At 41.0% G+C, this 14617-nt stretch overlaps 1 protein-coding gene across 2 annotated transcripts in view; it reads right to left on the bottom strand.

Moving 5' to 3' along the window:
- b4galnt4a (beta-1,4-N-acetyl-galactosaminyl transferase 4a) overlaps positions 1-14617 on the bottom strand; it is a 181715-nt gene that overhangs the window by 19344 nt on the left and 147754 nt on the right. For both annotated transcript variants that reach the window (XM_080876616.1, XM_080876617.1), the window contains one exon: positions 8582-8660. In XM_080876616.1, the coding sequence (XP_080732742.1) occupies positions 8582-8660 (79 nt within the window). The remainder of the gene's footprint in view (positions 1-8581; positions 8661-14617) is intronic.

A 14617-nucleotide genomic window follows, 5' to 3' on the forward strand; every position in this document is an offset into this window, starting at 1 on the left:
TCCTGTGGGACTTCCAGATACAGACGGACAAAATGGTGGTGGCTAACCAACCGGACATAGTGGTGGTAGACAAACAGAAGAAGACGGCCGTAGTGATCGATGTAGCGGTTCCGAATGACAGCAATATCAGGAAGAAGGAACACGAGAAGCTGGAGAAATACCAAGGGCTCAGAGAAGAGCTCGAGAGGATGTGGAGGGTGAAGGTAACGGTGGTCCCCGTGGTAATCGGAGCACTAGGTGCGGTGACTCCCAAGCTAGGCGAGTGGCTCCAGGAGATCCCCGAACAACATCGGAGATCTCTGTCCAGAAGAGCGCAGTCCTGGGAACAGCTAAGATACTGCGCAGTACCCTCAAGCTCCCAGGCCTCTGGTAGAGGACCGGAGCTTGAAGGATAAACCGCCCGCAGGGGCGTGCTGGGTGTTTATAGTTTTCTATACATATATATATATATATATATATATATATATGTATGTATGTCCGGTTGGTTAGCCACCACCATTTTGTCCGTCTGTATCTGGAAGTCCCACAGGATCTTAGCTCGGTCATTCTCCACCACCCTTGGGGGCATCTCCCATTTTGACCTCGGGACTTCCAGGTTATACTCGGCACAGATGTTCCTGTACACTATGCCGGCCATTTGGTTATGGCGTTCCATGTATGCCTTGCCTGCTAGCATCTTGCACCCTGCTGTTATGTGCTGGATTGTCTCTGGGGCATCTTTACACAGCCTGCACCTGGGGTCTTGCCTGGTGTGATAGACCCCAGCCTCTATGGATCTTGTGCTCAGAGCTTGTTCTTGTGCTGCCATGATTAGTGCCTCTGTGCTGTCTTTCAGTCCAGCTTTGTCCAGCCACTGGTAGGATTTCTGGATATCAGCCACCTCCTCTATCTGCCGGTGGTACATACCGTGCAGGGGCCTGTCCTTCCATGATGGTTCCTCGTCTCCCTCCTCTTTCTTGGGTTTCTGCTGCCTGAGGTATTCACTGAGCACTCGGTCAGTTGAGGCCATCTTCCCAATGTTCGTTGTCTTGGATGTTCGTTGTCTCATCCTGGACTGTGGTGCTGACACTCACCAGTCCCCGGCCCCCTTCCTTCCGCTTAGCGTACAGCCTCAGGGTGCTGGACTTGGGGTGAAACCCTCCATGCATGGTAAGGAGCTTTCTTGTCTTTATGTCAGTGGCTTCTATCTCCTCCTTTGGCCAGCCTATTACCCCAGCAGGGTACCTGATCACGGGCAGGGCGTACGTGTTGATGGCCCGGATCTTGTTCTTACCATTCAGCTGACTCCTCAGGACTTGCCTGACCCTCTGCAGGTACTTGGTGGTTGCAGCTTTTCTAGTGGCCTCTTCATGGTTCCCATTCGCCTGCGGGATCCCCAGGTACTTGTAACTGTCCTCTATGTCTGCAATGTTGCCTTCTGGTAGTTCAATCCCCTCAGTTCTGACTACCTTCCCTCTCTTTGTTACCATCCGACTACACTTCTCCAGTCCGAACGACATTCCAATGTCATTGCTGTATAGCCTGGTAGTGTGGATCAGTGAATCGATGTCTCGTTCACTCTTGGCATACAGCTTGATGTCATCCATGTACAGGAGGTGGCTGACAACTGCTCCGTTCCGTAGTCGGTATCCGTAGCCAGTCTTGTTAATGATCTCACTGAGGGGGTTCAGGCCTATGCAGAACAGCAGTGGGGACAGAGCATCTCCTTGGTAGATCCCGCACTTGATGGTGACTTGTGCTATGGGCTTTGAGTTGGCCTCTAGTGTTGTATGCCACATCCCCATTGAGTTCCTGATGAAGGCTCTTAGGGTCCCATTGATCTTGTACAATTCTAGGCATTCCAGTATCCAGCTGTGGGGCATTGAGTCATAGGCCTTCTTGTAATCAATCCAGGCAGTGCACAGGTTGGTCAGTCTGGTCTTGCAGTCTCGGCTGACTGTTCTGTCTACCAGTAGCTGGTGTTTTGCGCCTCTGGTATTTTTGCCAATTCCTTTCTGTGTCCCACTCATGTATTGACCCATGTGCCTGTTCATCTTAACTGATATGATGCCTGACAGGAGCTTCCATGTAGTACTGAGGCAGGTTATTGGTCGGTAGTTGGAGGGGACCAGTCCCTTCTTGGGGTCCTTGGGGATCAGGACCGTCCGACCTTCGGTTAGCCATTCCGGGTGTCTCTCGTTAACTAGCAGCTGGTTCATTTGTGCTGCCAGACGCTGGTGGAGTGCAGTCAGCTTCTTTAGCCAGTAGGCGTGAACCATGTCGGGCCCTGGTGCTGTCCAACTCTTCATACTGGAGACCCTTTCTTGGATCTCTTCCACAAATTATTAATAGTTTAATAATTTCAGCTCAGTGTCAAAATCTATGTCTTCTTGTCAATTATGGTTCCATTACTCTGTCTCCTTTACTCTCCATTTCACTGTGTGTAAGCCCCTCCTACCACAGACTGGAGCTGTAATAAAAAGACAATTTTACCCAAAATTTGCGAATTCTTCACTCTAATGCCCACAAACTTAATGTCCTTGCAAGTGTGAAATCGACTAGGTTGATGGTTGTAAAGAAAAGCAAACAACAAACATATACAGAGATTTCTTCCTTCATCTTTTGATAAAGGACAAAAATTCTAAAGATACAGTTTGTTGACTTTCCCACATAAAACAGTGTTTTCACAAGACTTAGAGGGACAGAGAAGCAGTTGGTGAGAGAGTATAAAGGTAGCATAAGCTAATGAAATTAAACATGAATGCGGGTGACAATGCGCTACATGTTAGCTTTTTTAATGTTGAAACTGTGTGTCATGTGTGGGATGGTGCTCTTTGGGATGTGTCTGATGGAATCTGTGTGATGACCAGTGTTGGTCAAGTTACTTGAAAAAAGTAATGTGATCATAAAAAAAGTAATCCCGTTACTTTACTGATTACTTATTTTCAAAAGTAATTAATTACTTAGTTACTTAGTTACTTTTTAAAAACACGATTTACAACCTGAATAGGTGATAAAGCGATAGATCTTTCAGCACAATTCTACTTTTTCTGCATAATTCATCATACAAAATGTAATCAAATGGAAAAGTCCCTTTCTAAAACTTGTTTTATTAGTTTTAATCTTTTAACTTTATGCATCAAGCAAAAATTTAATTATATGCAACATTCTCTGACTGGAAGAAATTTGTTTAATATTTAAACCTATTTTCTGCACATTCCAGCACATAAAATATATATATATATGTATATTTGTGTTTACACTCACTCTTTCAAATAGATGCAAGTAAAACACAGCAGAAAATAAATAAAGTCAAAGACTAGCGGTCCTGTTGTTCTATTTTCACCTGTAAAGCAAGAGTAGGTAGGCGGAGGTTTGCCCTGGTGCAGGTGTGCTGCAGCGGTCAGTGGAAGGATACGGCAGTTTCTCTGTGAGTTTCCCATTGCGTTGTAGCGCACTCGGTGCTTGTTTGGAAGTTTGGGTTTTTTTTTTCGCTGTACAAAGAAGTTTTCTTCCCACGCAGTGAACAGCGGACGCTAATGTTTTTGTCACTTTTTATGGAATCAAACTCAAAGTAAGGTCAGTACTTCCGCGCTTTAAACGCTGCACGCTCATACTCTCTCCTGCACTCGATATGTGATCCATTGTTGATCTGCACACAGCCGTTGTCACGAACGGCACACTCGCTTACGTCACTGTCGTGAGACATTCTCGCAAAAAAATCGCGGTTTTAGTAACCGTTAACGCGTTACTGGCCATCTCTGGTGATGACAAGATGAAAGTCAACATACAAGACAGGAAGAGAGATACGAAGATTAGCTCTGCTAACAGCTTTAATTCCCACTGAGCTTACCCCATGTAAGTGACTGTCCAGAGGTTTTAGTAACGAGACTGACAGTGAGAATAATAATTGCCTATACAGTTCGATTTTCCCAATCATGAGAAAGATAAACGATTCCCACAGAGGAATGTACATCGTGCAATTTTAATCCTCATAAGGAGCAAGAATCACCCTGCAATCATTTAAGTTGTACTTACATGCATTCATACTGTCTTCTTGAGAATAAGACAAATACCATGGGAGTGTTATGATCCCAAGCAATTAAAGACTGTCAGTGTGGTAAATATTATATTGATGTTCTCAATTTTTCCATAAATTCATATGCACTAAATGATTTCTTGGAGTGAAGATGCCAAAAGCTGAAATGTGTTCTGATTGCAATATGGTGGCTTGCACAATGAGGCAAATAACAATTATTAGAGTACTGAATTTGCTGGAAAAACACAAAACAAGAAATTAATTTGATTTACATCAGGAATCTCAAAATTAATGTCCTATTTAAAAAGAGAAATGTAAATATACACATGGGACAAAAAGGATATAAGAAAAAGCTTTAAAATGTATTTGAAATGGTAAAAAGGAGTGAAAGCTGCAAACCAAACTCAAATAAGAAATTGTAAGAAAAGACACACGCAGCAACAGTTTGCTTGGACTGCAGATTTATATGGCGAAGAGAAGTCATAAGCCAGACATTGAGAGGCCTGCATGTGCTTGTGTGATGGTTGTGCCTCTGAATAAATGCAGAATGTGCAGAGTTTGGGTTGACGGGTGTGTGCAGACATGGGCGTGTGTGTTAACTGGTGGGCACTAAATTCCTGCATTGAAATGCCTCACCCCAGCCTGACCATAAACTTGCCATTGCTAATTAAGGCGTGACTTTCTTCTCTTCCTTTCCCTGCGACTCTTTCTCTCAATCATAGCATTTAATGACCAAAGCTTTCCTTCATTCTGTCACAGTGCTAGCAATAGATGTTTTCCATTAGGCGAGTGGAAAGGTTCTGTGTTTTACTGACAAAGATCCAGATGGTAATTAGGAAAGTTAATGAAACTGCTGCTCACTAAATCATCTGTCATATCGCACGTTCCATTTAAAAAATCCATCACTTTAAAAAACATTTATCTGAAGGAAAACACAGAGGCAGGTACGCACAGATTGCACAGGAAATAGTCACTTGAAATGTGGGTTGGTAATGTGTCTACTTACTCTAACAAGTTAACAGTCTCTTGAGATATTGTCCTGCTCTTCCTAAACACAAAGTTGTTTCCACCCCCTTGAGGAACGAATAGTGAATTCTGAACCTGTCTCTTCCTGTCTCTAATGCTGTTTATGTTCCACCTCCCTGCAGCTATTTTCCCTAAATCGTACCCACAATGAAATGGAAGGATGCCAACACAGGCAAAACAAGGATTTTCTCTCTTATTTTCTAACCAAAATAGAACGTTCAGATTGTGCTTGTGTATTATTCACTATTTACTCCACCTCATTTCTTCAGAGGAATCGCTACTAGAGAAATAAATTCCCCAGAGGAACGAGTCCACCTTTGGCCATACAATCGCCGCTTCCCACAGAACATAGGAGAAAGAGCTGTGAATCCACGCTATCTGTTGTTTAACAAATGAGCGCCTGGGTTCCAGTGGATTTATGTGAGTCCTGGGCTTATGCTGTTCTAGGATGGTCACGGTAAATCTGCTATTTTTGTCAAGGTGTGAAATGTATTCCACAGTTAAATCACACACAGGGGCCTTCTTAAGACAGTGTGCCAGACACACCACACATACACACAACTACACATACATTCCTCCACACAATCTTGAGCTCCTGCATAACTTTTATGTGCTTCATTAAATTGTTTCTACTAGTAGAAACCCACATTGACAGCCTCATGGGTAGTTGGCTAACAGGCAGAAAAAGAAAGAACAAGAAATGGAAAGAGAGAGATGGATTTCCATGTGGCCTTGATTCATTAGTAGATACAGTCACATTACCTGTATGTGGATGACTGGCAAAGTCTGTTAAGAAAGAATACCATAAGGCAGCGGTCCCCAACCTTTTTTCGGTCCGGTTTATGCCCGACAATATTTTCACGGACCGGCCTTTAAGGTGTCGCAGATAAATACAACAAAATAAAACTAGTACCGGTACCAAAAAAAAGAAGATTTATTATATATAACACATGTGAAAAGACCCAGGAAAACCGAGTTAACGATAAAAACGATAACAAAATAACGCTGAAAACCTTAAACATTTCACACCTGAGCCTCAACTCTCGCGGCCCGGTACCAAACGACTCACGGACCGGTACCGGTCCGAGGCCCGGGGGTTGGGGACCGCTGCCATAAAGTATAGAAATACTTCAGATAAGGGCTTTCAGCACATACCGTTTATACATTCTTCTTACTTTTTCTTCATATTTCAGGTCAAATTTATTTCTCCTCATCTTTCATTTTACTTTCATTTTACATCATCTACATCTACCGTCTAATGCCTAATTCTATTACCATTTTGTTCCCCTTCTTCCACTTTGCAGTAGGCTGATCTCCAAGTAATGGTCAATACCATTACTTAATCTCCTCTAATACATGAAATCAAGAAAGAAATAACCTTGTCTCTGTTGTCCTTTGTATGCTGCTAGAGGTAACCACAACTAGACATAGCCACAGCATTCTGCAGATTAGCTTTAAATCATATACTATACATGTTTTGAAGATGGTGTAATTAACATTTCATATAAAACAAAAAAAAAAAATTATGTGTAATGCCCTAGAGAACACTGTGAGAAACTAATAGGATTTTCTTTATAGCTCCTTGCAAATAGCTATGATATAGTTGCTTGGATAGGGTATTCTCTTTTTACTCTTGTACTAGAGTCTGCCTGCTGCTGGAGTTACCTCAACCTTTTGATCTACGCCAGGTATGAGGATAACATATTGTTGATTCCTGCAGTCGCTGGGCGGCAATGACAGTCATCCCTCTAGGGATTATTTGGTGCACTGCGAGGGTTGGCTAACTGTTGCAGGCATAAATGAAGGTCCATTAAAGTGTTTAACAGTCCACTTTTTTTCCTTTCCCACTTTCTTTAAAGCAGTGGATTAGTGCGGTATATTTACAGTTCACAGAAGTTTGGCCAAAGGAGAAAAAAAACCCGACTGTGAAAATCAAATTAAAGCCAAGTGGAGAAACAGTTCTGCATCAGGCTATACCCCATTTAAGTTAGAACCCCTGGCAGCAACGGCACGGCGGCCTGCTTGCCACCATTGTCTGACACAAAATGACAGCACAGTGAGGAGATGCAACTCATGCTATCTAAACAACACCCCTGCCTGATTCCTGGAAATAGCAATTAATTACTCAGCTAATTTAAAGCAGCACCATGCTTGTCCTTAACAGCGGAATAATAGGACTAAACACATTAGAAGAATGAACAAGCTTAAAATATCTCCACAATGCATACATAACACTATACATTGATGGATCCCTTTGCAGAGGCACATATTTCTTCAATTTACGAGTAGCAGTCAGTAGCCCAGTAAAAAGGACAACACTGTATTTCTGCAGATTTAACTGAAATATTCTCCACTATTCTCACTGTCAACTCAGTGGCAGCATATTCATAACACACTCACATCAATGACCCAAAACATCCCACAGAACCTGTATAGTACTGTGACCTGCCAATAATGGATAACTTAACTGCTTGTGTGAAATATTGCCAGTAGACTGAAAAAAGGAGAGATCAGAGTACAATACTGTACTTTATGAGCACCATTCGGTAACATTGGTGTACTAGTGTTTGCCATTGCTAGCAAATGTGGTAATGATTAGCAAAATGGGAAGTGATTACCTTTTTTCTTTAAATAGAAACTAAAAATATGACAGGACAGTAAAGTATACAATCATGCAGAAAGTAACAAAATTGATTTAGTAGAGGAAAGCAACCAGAGGCTACAGAAAGAGAAAGAAGCGCAAAAAAATAAAACAAATTGTTAACCTTGAGGGTAAAAAAAAACCCAACTTCTATTTAAGAAGAGTTCCACTCCAAGAGTACAGCTGCTGTTCTTCCTCTTATAATGGTCACCATGATGAAGATAACCTGAGGCTTATTAAAAGATTCATTCCATACGCACACAGCAGTGATCTCTTTTTATCATCCGCCTTCCTACTCAAAGTACAAGCTCACACGAGGCGTATGGGCTCTCGTTTGAAACTTCATCTCGAAATTAAGCCTCACTCATCTCTTTGCTTCGCCTGAGGTGCAAAAAAACCAGTGAGTGAGAAATGGTGCAGAGCAGAATCAAAGTGAAAGAAGCACAGAGCAAAGATGCAAAGAAAGGAAAAGCTGAAGAGTGATGACAGATGGAGGACTGGAAAGAGAACAGTTAGAGAGATTTTATGTGAGTGAAGGCTTTATGCCTTTTAGGAAAAGCCAGTGCACCAACAAGCTGGGCATGTATTGGATAAAGTTGTAGTTAAAGTGGACAGATGAATACACTGAAAGACTAAGAAATGCAAAGTAATACACAGTAAAGGAGGTGAAGGTTAGCTTTCGCCTTCAAACATTTCCTTTCATTCTTTATCTATTCAGTCACTACTCTGACACTGTTAAACACAGGGTACAAGTTAAAACTAAATGGAAATGTTCCTGTCAAAGGGCAAGGTTTTCACCAGACAACTGAAGCAATTTTCATACACATTTGTGTATTTGTGAGGAAAAAGATGTACTCAGAGAGGCAAAACCACAGAAGCGGGGTAGGTACACTTACCCCAACCTCTACGTGATCCGAGCCCTTGTCATCCTGCTTGTGGAGAATCTCAAAGTAGTATCGTCTGGATGAGATCAGACTAGAGGGGAAACAAGGAAAGAGCAATTATTATTATTAGATATTGAACATTACTTATATATATATATATATATATATATATATATATATATATATATATATATATATATATATATATATATATATATATATATATATATATATATATATATAGGGTCAATCTATCTAAAATATGCTGTCCTACAGGCAAGAAGGCAAAAAAAATGGCAGTAAGCCACAATCTAAAAATCCTCATTTCCTGAATTAATCACGATCGATGCTGTGCATTAATTAATATTTTGCTCTTATGCAGGCTCCAGTATTTCTCTGAAACTCCTGGCTAGGCTAAGTAGAGGACTGATTTAAAGTTTTACTGGGTATATTTTTTCTTACAATGTGATAATGCAATATTTCAGTTTTAAAAACACTTCATGGATAACAGGCCTCCAACTGTTACTGCGTGGGAGACACCAAAACACTGCTGAACACATCATTACCCCTCAAAACACACATGCACATTAGTGTCATCATGCATATGTATCTATGCGTGGACTGTGATAAGTATTTCCTCCTATGATTTCTGGTGTTATCTGCAGTCATCTCCACCATTTTTGTGTCGTGTGATTTGCTCAGATCTTTCTTTGTTTCTGTTTCCTGTGACTATTTTCTTTGATGTTTTCCCTTCCTTTTCTTCTGTCTCCCGTTTGTCTCCTAACACAAATACAAACTGATTTTCTTTGATGAAGTCTTTGTTTTGAATTGAAAATAGCCTGACAAAAGCAGGACGGATGTGATTTTAAAAAATATAAGGGAAAAGCAAAAGGAAATAATTTTGTTATATGTGATTCTTGACACTATACCCAAGAGGAATCATGATAAGGATGCACAGATACTTCCGAGGAGGTAAGACAGGTTCTTAGAAGCCAGCTGAATGGCTGGAATAAGATCCAAGCCATCAATATATATGACCCACTGATCAGCAGATACACAACTGGAATACAATAATAATAATAATAATAATAATAAAATGGTCACAGGAGGAGACAGATGCCACTGACATCAAGACACGAATACTCCTCACAACGCACTGAGATCTCCACCTGAAGTCCAACACCCTGAGGCTCTATGAACAATGGAAAGAGGGAGAGCGAGCATTAGTGAGTGTCAGAGCCACTATTCAGGATGAAATATGGATGCATCCATAAATACATCACGAAGATAGTCCCCTGAGATGAGCTGCTCCAAGAGTGTCTCAAGCAGCTGAAGACATAACAGGAACAGGAAGAGGAATGGCTTTGTGGAAAACCAAACTGCATGGGGTGTACCAATGACAGACAGAGGAAGTGACTGACATAAAGAAATCCTACCACTCGCTAGAGAAAGCCTGCCTAATGGACAGCACAGAGTATTTGATCATGCGAGTAGAAGAACAAACTAAGGATCAGATCCATGGAGGCTTCAGTAGCCATAGCAGACAGAACCAAGGTTGCAGATTGTGCAAAGGTACCCCAGAGATTATCCAACACATTGTAGCAGGGTGTAAGATGCAAGCTGGGACAGTGTACAGGAATATTTGTGGCTCATATGAACTAAAAGTCCTAAAGCGTCCATGGGAGACACTGACAGAAGTGGTTGAGAAGAACAGGGTTAAGATCTTATGGACATGCTGCTCAACCAATCAGACATAGGACCAGAGGCCTATACTTGTGATAGATCTCTGGAGACTAAATCTCCAAAAAGTTGATTCTGTTCATCTGGACGTAGCGTTTTGTGGGAGAAACGTTTCGTCACTCATCCATGTGACTTCTTCAGTCTCAGCTGACTGCAGGTTTCCCCAGTCTTATAAACAGTACATTTGCATAATGACTGAAACCAGCCCACTGAAGGAAAAATGGGCTGGGAGGTCAGTTCCTTAATCTTAATTATGCAAATTCTCATGACCATTGATCAACAACCACTGACCAAAACCCTGCAGACTAAAGTGATCCCAGTGGTAACAGCAGCATTAGGAGCTGTGACCACCCCCAAACTGGAAGACTGGCTCCAGCACAACATCAGAAGGCAAGAATTTGATGCACAGTATCCAAAGTCTCATCAGTGTATCAGTTTGTCCAGGTATCTGGACAAGAATTTATACACATATGTTTAATTTTGATCTAAACGTTGCCCTACTGTAGAGCTATAATTGAAACAACATGTCTTGGTTGAATTTAGGTGGAATTGAGCATATATTTTACAATTTAAAACACCCCTTAACAGTTAGACTGTGTGTGTGTGTTTTCATTTCTGATGTTGTTGACCGAGTTGAAAGAAAAGGACAAAAGCTGAAGGAGGATGGTCACGTGTCCCCCCCCCTCCCCATGCATAAACGCCGCTGCATCATCCGGCTGCCCAGCTTTCTGTAACCAATAAATCATTGCAGGTGCACGGGAGCAGTGACAGTGTGCTAAGGTCACTCTCTCATGAATAGGGAATATCTCTCTGTGCTGCTGCTAAAATGGCACTCAGAAAAGTAAGTGCCACTTTCAGCTTTTGGAACCCTGCTTGCCCTCTCCCAAACGATTCAAACATCACTCCATTCATAACCCCGTGATTTACGCTGAGCTGTGATTAAAATCCAAAGACAAATCTTATATTTAACTCACCGCTGTTAAAACACAGTGAAAAGACCCATCATGGTTAATGTTAGATATGCAGCAGGATTGAGTAATTGAGACTTGAGAAGAGACCAGTAGGCAATAAACAGTGAAGGATATCACATGAAACTATTACAATCAGACACCAGTTTTAAAAAGGGGAATTTATTAGAGAAACTAATCTCCCTGTCCTAATTCTACCAAATATCATTTTTGGTTAACACATGCCATCTTTTATTTTCCCCTGACCAACCTGGCTTACTAATCAATTTTTTGGACTTTTAGCATATCCACTTCACATCTGTGCCCAAACAACTTGAGATCATTTTAGAGAATATGATCCTATTTCCCGAACCTTCATTAGATTGTCTACTTAAGCCTATAATCTGACTCGATCTGGGGGATAATTTAATATGAGAGCAGAGAGGATGCAGCCTGCCGCCACAATATTTCTGTATTACATTGATTAAAGATATGAAGGACAATCACATTAAAATAAAAGCTGAATACAACATACTACTGCCTGTCAACGTTTGACATCTCTTTCCTTTAGCTCCACTCTTACAGATGCAAGCCTATTCACGGCACACTTGTCCGGCACAGGTTTGCTTCCCTTACTAGTTAAAAGAAGCTAGAAAAACCAAACACACAGAGAGACAGCAGATAAAACTATAACTGAAACAAAGGCAAAGTAAGACAAAGAAAAAAAAAAACGTATCACACAGAGAAGCAAATAATGGAAAAATATGAAGAGAGCAGAACATTAAGTTTTATTCACGTACTTTTCTGTCCCTTGTTTATCTATTCCCTTTATAACTTCACAGTCATTTTGTAGGCCATTTCACATTTGATTTGTGTAATTTTGTTCCACTGTTCGTATATTTGTTTACCCATGAGAGAATAACTGTTGGCAGCTTTCGGCTTATAGCTATTTCCTGTTTTAAACTTTACATAAATTTGTATCTTTGCCTTGTTTCTGTTTTCAGTCTGGTGTGAAAAATATGAAGATTTTTCTTGGGGGGGGGGGGGGGGGGGGAATAAAGAACCGGAAAAAGATTTGAATCAAGAATAAGTTTTCAAAAATGAATATGACAAATTATGATGAAAAGAATTTGAGATACTTCAAAGTGTTTTATAAAACTGAAAGAACGCAACAAAAGATGGAGAATGAGAAAGGCAAACAAAAGAGCATAGAGGAACAGTGTAGGAGGACTGGTCACACCAATCGTGATGGATGATGAGGCAGGCTCCGGACGAAAGAGATGAAGTGACAAAGACACAGACGGAAAGAAAGATGAAGGAGAAGCGATAAATAGCAAATGAACTGAAAGAAAAAAAACCACAGGGAATTATAAATGATTTTTTGAAGGAAAAAATACATTACAGTGAATACCACTGATCACTGATCGCATCCTGCCAGAAAAGAAAAGGGGAAAAACATTAAAGAACAAGTGAAGGGCAAATGAGAGATTTAAGAGGAAAGAATAACTATTAGTGTGTGACTCAGAGGATGAGTAGAGGACACAAAACAGCAGTCTAATTGCCTGACTAATTGGGGTCTTTGTTTCCAGTTTCCCTTCATTGGGCTGAATGGATAGCGAGACAAAGAAACAGACTGTTGAAGATAAATACAGAGAATATCTTGAGTGCCTGCCGGGTATCTGCTACCTTTAAAGTATAAAATATTTATTTGCCATGAAATGTATAGAAAATCCTCTCACAGAATCGTACAGAAAAGTGTTGGACCAAAGAAATACTCTCACACCAGCAGACTGACAAACACACACACTCAAAATTACTGATCTGGTTTGCAGTGAGCAGAAGTGAAGTGAAATAAAGGCAGTATACTGTCCTCCCCTGGTTAATACCCGTCCTTCTTCTCCTATTGTGAAATCATGACACACTCTCCAATCTGCCAATGGCCACGGCAATTTCCTGATTCTACTTTTTCAATATCTCTTCTCTTTTTCAAACTCAATTTCTCATTACGCTATCTGACTGTCACCCTGTCCCCATCTCTCTCCCTTGCCCGATTCCTCCCTCTCTAATACCCACAGGTGGCCTTTAAAAAAAAAGACCCTTCTCGGTGAGTACACTTCTTTAAACTACATTAATGATACCAGTGTTTAGAGCTGCCCCAAGGAGGCCCACAAACTTCACTTTTCTCTCCTTGCGCTCTCCCCTCTTCATTCCATTTCTCATACATTCCTCTAATCCATCAGAGAGCTATCGCGCTGCTCTTCCCTGCAGCCTCAATAAATCCTCTTTCTTCCATCCCCTCCCTTCGCTCTGCCCCTCTCCGTTCTCCTTCATCCCCATCCTCTTTCCCCATCTCTCGCTCCCTCTCTTTTTCGTGTCCGTCACTTCTTTCTGGCTCTTCTCACAGAGTCTCCTTTTCCTTTATCTACCACATCCAATTCCCCCATATGTAATTATCTAATACAACATTATAGCATTACTTTCTCCAGTGCCTTCCTCCCCCCCGTCCATGTGAAGAAAAAAAAATAACTACACTTGGTGGGAGTATTTGTGCTGCGCTAAAGCAGATGCTTTTTTGATCACAATGAAGTGCAACTATAATTATTACACTGCATCAAGGTAAATCTATAGAACATGTACAAGTGACTGAAAATTTATCTGCAGCTAAAAGATATACACGGATAATTCGTGTGATATTTTATGCCGTTTTTTTGTAAAGTCACAGTACCCACTATTTTAGTGCCATAAACACTCATTAATGCACCAAACATGCTTTAATCCACACATTAAAAAAAAACTACTTTAAAAAAATCTACCATTTGTTGAGCAGTGCAGCAGCCTGGCTGTTTCAGAGATGCTCTGATCCTGGCCACACTGACTTGGATCTCATCAAAACCGTTGAGGTCTTTAAACTGACACACATTGCCTGAACCCAACTGAGTGTTCTCTTTATGTCTAATAAATGCCAGATATTTCTCATCTGTTTTAATATTCATGAACGACTTTCACAGAGTTTCACATACTCAGAAAAAGAGTACAAGAAGATCAAACACTGATTCCTGCCTCACCTTGGCACACCTGGCCAACTGTTAACCTGTTAAAAGTGTCAAGTTTTCAGTTTCCAGTGTAGAAACCATCTGACAAGCACTCTATATAGAGCTGACACCTTTAAGCACAGTTGGATTCAGTTTATTAACAGGATTTCATAGCAAAACAAAAAATATATATATTTAAAAAAACTAATGTGCTAATGATGTGTCAGAATTCTTTTCTAAATACTGATCTCTTCTTATCACATGCTGAAAGATCCTGGATATTCCAGTCAATTTCCAAACAGCTTACATGTCACTTTGCTGGCTGCTCA

The sequence above is a fragment of the Rhamphochromis sp. 'chilingali' genome, assembly GCF_963969265.1.
Source record: "Rhamphochromis sp. 'chilingali' genome assembly, chromosome: 2".
NCBI lineage: Eukaryota > Metazoa > Chordata > Actinopteri > Cichliformes > Cichlidae > Rhamphochromis > Rhamphochromis sp. 'chilingali'.